This window comes from Callorhinus ursinus, unplaced genomic scaffold (genome assembly GCF_003265705.2).
Source record: "Callorhinus ursinus isolate GAN/ISIS: 27379988/994484 unplaced genomic scaffold, GSC_fseal_2.0 scaffold1, whole genome shotgun sequence".
Lineage (NCBI taxonomy): Eukaryota > Metazoa > Chordata > Mammalia > Carnivora > Otariidae > Callorhinus > Callorhinus ursinus.
This window is the reverse complement of record NW_027397063.1, coordinates 46,634,376-46,642,526: the sequence shown is the minus strand read 5'-3', so window position 1 is coordinate 46,642,526 and position 8,151 is coordinate 46,634,376. Positions and strand designations below refer to the sequence as shown.

The following is an 8,151-nucleotide window of genomic DNA, read 5'->3' as shown; positions in this document are numbered from 1 at the left end:
TATGGTGACTAACATAACATAATAAAATAATTAAAAAAATAAAGATATACATCAGGAAAACTTTGAATTAAAAACAAAAAATCTTGAAGCTACATATTTGAAACAGTACACTGCATGTTTAGCGTAGACTATCCCAAGAATAGTCAACCATAAGACATACACTAGAAAAGTTACTCAACTGTACAGAAAAAGGTAAAGTGTTTTGATGAGTAGGCATAAAGATCAAATCACTTATAGAGACAAAAAATTCAGATTGGCTTCAAATTTTCTACAGAAAACTTTGCTCAGGTGGTAGTAAAGTAAGAACTATAAGACCTTCAAGGAAAGGAGGTATAAACCCAAAATTTTATATTCATCACAACACCCCTCAAATAAAAAGCCTACAAACAAATAGTTTTGAAAACAGGAAAAAAAACCAGAAATCCCTTTTAGAGGAAAACAAGATCAAACTTCAGCCAGCCAAGAGATACCTGAAAATTCTACAGCAAAAAAACTGGAAATAGGCATTGACTATATTTAACTATAGACTATAGGCTATAACTGTAGTTAAACTATAGTCTAAACCATATGTAACCTTAGGTACCAAACTGAATGTAAATTCCCTGGCAACGTAGAAATAATTCAACTAACAAAAAAAGAAGTCATGGATGAGAGAAGGTGAAAGGTAATGTGTTTGCCTCATCTATAAAGAGATCAAGAGGTATCACTGAAGCAATTTAAGCATACTTTTTGGTAGTGATGTAAATATGGAGAAAGAGAATACCAGTAAATATCGGACAGTGGAAGAAAAGAAGGTAGAGAAAAATTTTGTCATCATCCAGAGTAGGAAACTTACAGATACTGTCTGAAGATGGAAAGAACTAATAAGGGTTTTATAAAATTATCATTGTAATGGTAGCCCCTTGGGGGAAAAGGAAAACCCTGTATAGTATCAGAAGAGGTACCCACACAAAAGAAAAGAAAATGGACTGTATCATTAAAAACTTAAGAGAAATTATAAAAACAAAATAAGTAATATGACAGCTAATACCAACCACATATATGGTATCAATAAATGCAAATGGCCTAAACCTTACCTTAATAAAGAACAAGGAACTTGAGGTTGCATCACAAGGCAAACCTTGATCCTGTGCTGTTTAGAAGACACCCATCTAAATTGGCATTTCAGAAAGATTGAACATGTGATTTCAAACAAATGTACAAAAATCAAATGGGGTCCAGCCTAACATTAATTTGGAATTCAAGGGAAAAAACATTAAATGTGCAAGGAAGGGCATTAAATTAGGCTAAAGCCTTCAGTTTATAATAAAGATGTATCCATTATGAATCTCTCATATCAGCTAACGTTGAGTTCCATAAAGCAAAAACCTACAAATGATACATGGAAAAAGAGTCAGTCATGCTGGTAATAGGAAACTTTAATTGGCCCTCAACCTAGGAATATCTAAACAGCCAATAATATATAATAATAATGTATATATAATTGATTATACTCTTTACTCTCAAAATAGAGAATGTCTTTTTTATCACTGCTCTTGAAATATTCACAAGGATGACTATATGCTGAACCACCAAAAAGCCTGATGGAGACAATGCGATAGTGTCTATCCAAATTACAAAGGCATATACCTTTTGATCCAGAAATTGCACTTTTAGAAATTGATTATATAGACATACACAAATACAAAATTACTTGTTTACAAAATTACCTATTTTACATGTCATTACAAAATACTTTGTAGAGTAAAATATTGAGAAGACCTAAATGTTTATCAGGGGGTCTGGTTAAATAAATTTTTGTACAACAATACATTAGAATATCATGCATCTGTAAAAGGAAATGAAGTTTTTTAAGTACTAATAAAGATCTCTAGGATGTATCCTTAGTGTAAAAGCAAGATGCAGACTGCATGTATAATATACTACCATTTTTCCCTACCTCAGAAAAGGTGGGAAAAACTTACTTATATATGCTTCTGTATGAGATTAAAACAGTATCTCTGGAAAGATAAACAGAAAAATAATAGCAGTGGAATGTGAACTGGACAAATGAAGAATGGAGTAGTAAGGAGCCTTTTAAAAATATACTTTTAAAAATGTGTATTCCGGGGCACCTGGGTGGCTCAGATGGTTAAGTGTCTGCCTTTGGATCAGGTCATGATCTCAGGGTCCTGGAATCGAGCCCCGTGTCGGGCTCCCTGCTCAGCAGGAGGCCTGCTTCTCTCTCTCTCTCTCTCCCTCTACTACTCCGCCCTGCTTGTACTCTCTCACTCTCTCTGTCGAATAAATAAAATCTTAAAAAAAAATGTGTATTCCATGTGAATATATTATCTGCATAAACATCTAAAAAGGAACAATGCTATGGGGTTATAGAAGATAAAGAAATTTTCCTTTGGGGGTTCAGGGGGAAGGGAAGAAAGCAAGAAAAACAAGATTATAGAAAATAGTTCAATCAAGAGATGATAAAAACCTTAAAACAATATGGTGACATGAGGCTAGGGAAAATTTTGAATTTAAAGGAGATTTAAGTGGAGAAATCCACACGTTCATCACTGATTAGGTGGAGAGGGTTGAGGGTGATGGACTAAAGCTAACGTAGCTTTGGTGTCTAGGTGTTTGGTGATGTCACTAGTCAGGAGAGGGAATGCATTAGGAAATACTGGTTGAAGGCGGGTGCAGCTATAGCAGCGAAATAATTGTTTTGAAAAGATTGTCTTGAAAGATACCTGCATTTTATAGGACGTTCCAAGAGGCATTTGGGTCTCAGAACAGAGGAAAAGGCACCATCTCAAAATCTATGCAGGCCATCCACATCGGAAAAGTTCTCAGCAGAGAGCAGAACCAACCCTTAATCAGTTGGGACTTCCAGTTTTTGGGGTAGGGTACTTACAAGAGGAAAGTAAATTTTATGTCCTAGAGAATCTGGCCACTGAGCTGGTTACCCCATGGGTGTTTGTGGCACAGTAAATATGAATGGATGTACTACCATAAAGGAGGTCCAAGCAGTCCCCTAACCAGGCTAGCATCCCAAGGGGAATGAACCTGAGTCTGGGGTGCAGGGCCTGTATTACTCTTTATCTTCTCTCGCTGTACTTCATTAACATCTCATCATTTTAACATGAACATCATCACATCAAAATATTAGTCTAAAAGGTACTTCTTTTCCAGGGAGAGCAAATGCTTCCTCTCTCTCTAGCTGTGCCTGTGAGCACAAGCATCATCCAGGTATTAGGCATACCGCTGAGGCCAGTCTACCCTCAAAAGTCCCTTGAAGCTCTGGCCCGAGCTCTGAACTAGACAGAGCTATTGCTGAAGGTCAGGATTCATTCCAGATGCTGGGACCTGCAAGTGGGGAACAAAGGGTCTCCAGAAAAAACAGACAGGGGCTTGGAGGCATGTTTGATACAGCAGTTCCCTGAAATTGCTCATGAGACGTCTGATCTATAATGCTTTGACAAACCATTGCATTCTTTTATGTTACCCACTCACCACTCATCAGAACGTTGTTGCAGTGTGTCTAAACGGACCCCTTAACCAATTACCAGTGAGGGTGTGCAACCTTGAAACTCCTTTAAGAAATGAAGATTATTGGATTATTGTAATATTCCAGTTGAAAGTTATTTTTACTTACATTTATCTAATGATTTTTTTCCATAAAAGCCTCAGTTTATACCAACAAGTAGGATCACTGAATTCACCACTTCCTGCCAAACTTCAGCATCTAAGGTGAGTAATTAAAGTAGGATTTAGCCATTTGTGTCATGTTTCCCATATGAAGGGTAAGACTTTATCAAGGGCCAAATGTCACCATGGTTAATGAGGTTCAGAGAGTGAAGCACTGACACATGTTTTTAACTGCCATTATTTTTTTTGTCTTATTAGATACATGTTTATTAGGAAAAACTTAGAAAATAAAGTAAGAGATAAATAAGAAAATTTAAATCACTCATTGTTTTACATTCTGGAAATGACCATTTTATTTTTTATTTTTTTAAAATTTTAGTATGTTAGTCACCATACATTACATAATGATGACCATTTTAAATATTTTAATGTATTTTCCATATTTTCTATGGTTATATATGTGTATATGTATATATGTAATCATATATATAGAAAGAGACATTGACTGATTCAGTCTATAGATTTATATTTGCCTAGAAATATGTTGTATATATAATTCCTACATTGTTTCTTGTGTTTCCTATATGTCCTATTATATTCCTCCAATGTCTGTTGTTATCTAAAATTTAAATTTTAGAGAGAATATTTTTTGACCTTTAGGGCTTTTCACTTAAACCAATCACACACGAACGTGAGTGCACACACACGGAAAACTCTGCAATTTTAGTTACTCTTATTTCTTAATGGGCAGATGATAGGCTTGACATACCCCAGCCAACCTTTAGCCAGGTTACTGACATATATGCACCAGGTTTTTGACATATAGGAACCAAAAGCCAGTAAACCTCTGTTGCGAGGAAGTCGGGAAGCATACTATGTTCTGTCTGTAGTCTTCTGCGTCCTCAGAATCAGAAGATTTCTTGGCTCAGGCCTCCTCTGCTGAACAAAATTCATGAATGAGCTATTACAGTGGTAGATATTTGCTAAAGCCTGTTTTCCACACTGCTGCTTTTTAAAGTGTTTTTTAGTAATAAGTATCGCCTAATGTCATAAGGTTTTGAGGGAAATGATAATTAATTATAAATAAGCTGGCTCCCAAAAAATGAAAACATGTTCTTTGTTATTCCAGGAAAATACAAAAACTCAGAAAGTCAGGCCTTGGGGCGATAACTTGAAGCAGGAATCTCTTGCCTCCTTTGAGCTTTCTGTCAGCCACAGAGGCTGGAAAAGGAACCCAGAAGGGACAGACTCTGATGTGGAGTGTATTGCAGAGGATAAAATTATGAAGAAGTCTCCACAGAAGAAACCGAAGCCTCAACGGCACAGACGTCTAGCCGCCCTGCCGGCAAACATCAGTCTAGCCCAGAGGTCCCAGGTGTTTTTCTTTTCTTATTCACAGAATGTATAGTCATTCACTTATTCCAGAAATAGCACTGGGCAAAGGTTTTGCTTCATTTTCACGTTTTTAAAGCACTCTAATTATAGCATGCTCATTGTCATCTGAGTTTCCAGGACAAGGTCCCAATTTCTATTTTTTCTTCTCTATTCTCTTTTGGAGGAAATGTCAGAGGCTAGTATCAGTACAGCAGTGCAGTGTGTGATGCTCAACCATCTGACAGGCCCCAAAGAAGGCCTGTATGGGAAAAGGATTTAAAATCTGTATTTAAGAGAAACATATTCATATAGGATGAGCCTGTAATCTTGAGGATTCTGCATTCAACACTTTATAGAAAAAATGCTTAGCCAAATTTTACAATAGGTACTTACCCCTGCAGTGCAGGGAAAACGGGATATAATCTTGGTAATACAGTTAAGTGGTGAGACTGATTTTAACGAACGTACCACCGCACAATTTCCAAATGAGTTTGTTTCTTTTAAAAGAATCACTGCACTTTCATTCTTACAATATTATTCTTATTTAATTCCTTTTTGAGCACTTGCTTTCAGATTTAGCATATAATAATAAGAAAACCTGCAGTTCAGTGGTCATTTACCCCGTGCCAGATTCAGTGGTAGGTGATAACAGACAATATCTCACCACCATTTAAAATCTTGTATAAGCTGAAATGCATTGCCTAGTTTATCTGCCTTGTTCATCAAATTTGATTTCTAATGCCTTTTTACTTTTTCCCCAAATGAAATTTACCCTTAAAGGGTAGAGATGGGCCACCAGAGAAAATATTCAAATAAATTGCCATAGGCTCTGAAAGCAGTAAACTAATTTGATCAGCAAATATCTACAGAACTTTGCCCTGTGTAAAGTTACTGTGTTAAGCATTGGGGAAGACAAGATATTTTAGGCATGGTTCTTTCAAAAGGAATTATTCTGAACAATTGTTACACTGCAGAAATATCTCACGTGTTCTTTTGTAAAATCTTTGGCAAATGGTGTAGAGACTCTTCTAGAAAATCTTCAGTGACAAAAAACTATTACCTCCTAAGGTAACCTTTCTCATTCTATTTTTGAGTAGCTCATTCTCTTAAAATATTTGAAGTTCAGTTCCCTGTAATTTTGAAGTTTGGGCCCTAAATCTTTCTTCAAGACTATAGAAAAACACTGTCTACAATCGACAGAATTATTTGTCATAATTACTTTGAATTTTATACATATAAGTTCATATATTCAGAAGATACTTATTTAACCTTTGCTGTGTCTAAAGTACTGCATGTATATAATATAAAAGGTAGTTATATCATTTTAGAGTCATATCTCCTTTAAGCCTGATTTCCACTCATTAACTGGGCAATTTCAAGATTTGGGATTTGTTGACATATTTTATGAGTAGGTTGTATGCTCTGAAAACATAGAAGTGATTGAGAAGTTGAAGTGTGCCCAGGTGTTAAAATAACACATTTTAGACTTTAACTATAAAGATTCACTGAGTGTGTGTGTGTGTTTGTGTGTGTGTGTGTATAAAATCATCTGTTATGTGCCACTCAGTATGCTAGCCAACTACGGGGATTTAACTGTGAGCAAACCCATATAGAGTCCCTACTTGCATTAAACTTCCACAGAGACAGACAATCCAATAATTAGACAAATGTAAACTGCTACTGTGGCAGTTTTTAATGACTTAATAGCATGAGTACTTATAATAGGGGATTTGACCCTTCCTGGGAGGACTGAATGGGAAAAAGTGATGAAAAATCCTGAAAAAACGATGACTGAATTTTTTAGGATTGAATTCCAATTAAATGGGTAAAAGAGAGGAAGAGCATTTCCAGACAATGCAGACATGTGCTAAAGAAGGATGCTGGTGAATTCAGAGTACCTTAAGAAGACAAGGAAGCTCGGGCAGGGCAGAGACATGGAAAGGGGCTATGGTGTGAGGTGCGTAGGGAGTGCCCAGAACCATGCAGGTCCTATAGGCTTTGACAAGGGGTTCATTTATCCTAAAAGCAGTGGGACACCGTTGAAAGGAAGTGGTGTGATCAGATCTTCATTTAGAAAAGACTGTTGGCTGAGTATGGATGCCTGCTGTGAATGCAGGTGGAGCAGTCAGGGGGCTGTTAACAGTGGTCTCCTGGGGAAACACTGGCCAATGGGGCTGGGGGGATGGCAGACAAGCAGAGAGGAGTGGGTGCATTTGTTACTTGTGTGTTTGTCTTGAGGAGGAGACACTGACCTGTGTCGGTGATGTATTGGGTATAGAAGGAGAAGCAGAGGGAAATGGCAAGGACTACAGAATTTCTGGCTCTTGCACCTGGTTGGATGGTGGTTCCATTCTCTGAAATGGAGCCTCCTAGAAGGTGGCTGGGTCTTTTGTGGGGGAGATCACTTTCCATAGTTTGACACCTCGAAGAGGACATGCCAAGTGAGGAGTAAGGGTAAGAAGAGAAGAAAGACTGGACAGAAGCCTGAGGGATTTTACCATCTTAATGGCTAGCTGTCGGGGTCAGGGTGCCCCGGTGATGGTGAAGGACTGACCGGGCAGGAAGAGGGCAAACCGGGCGCTTGTTTCCTCATTAAAGCCAAGAGGGGGAAATGTCAGTTCAAGTAGAGTTAGTCAGAGAGGCTAGATTCTATTGAAAGGCCTAAAAAAGTCCGTTTACTTAATGACTTAGGGGTAAGAGGGATGGTCTTAGGAAGAATTTTATTGTTTTTGTTGGAGTGAAGGGGGTAGAAACGAGATTAGAATGGACTGACTGCAAGTGGAAGGTGAAGACATGGAGACAGGTTACTGTATGTCAACTCTTGGAAAAACAAGATAATTTCACTTCAGAAGATGTTCTGTACAAAAATCTAGAATTGGGGCAGATAGATCAGGAGACTCTGGAATTCCCGAACATTTGAAAAATGAATTTAACCAAGTTTTAAACTGCAATTGAAACAACTTTCAATTACTTGAGGATTATTTGCAGTAAATTTCTAATATTCTGTCCAGTAAGCACACTGGGCATTACCACTGCCAGAGGAGGCCTGGGAAGTGTTACTAATTTTAACATAGCCTAAGTAGATGGAATTAGGAAGGCAGATATGCCCGAGTCAGTCTTCTAATGTGTTCCAAAAGCTTGAAAACAATGGCT

General features: G+C 37.4%; 1 protein-coding gene across 1 annotated transcript in view; it reads left to right on the top strand.

The window, feature by feature from the left end:
- MORC1 (MORC family CW-type zinc finger 1) overlaps positions 1-8,151 on the top strand; it is a 182,259-nt gene that overhangs the window by 128,488 nt on the left and 45,620 nt on the right. The window contains exons 18-19 of the mRNA XM_025866329.2: positions 3,661-3,726; positions 4,754-4,999. Coding sequence (XP_025722114.2) covers positions 3,661-3,726; positions 4,754-4,999 — 312 coding nt within the window. The remainder of the gene's footprint in view (positions 1-3,660; positions 3,727-4,753; positions 5,000-8,151) is intronic.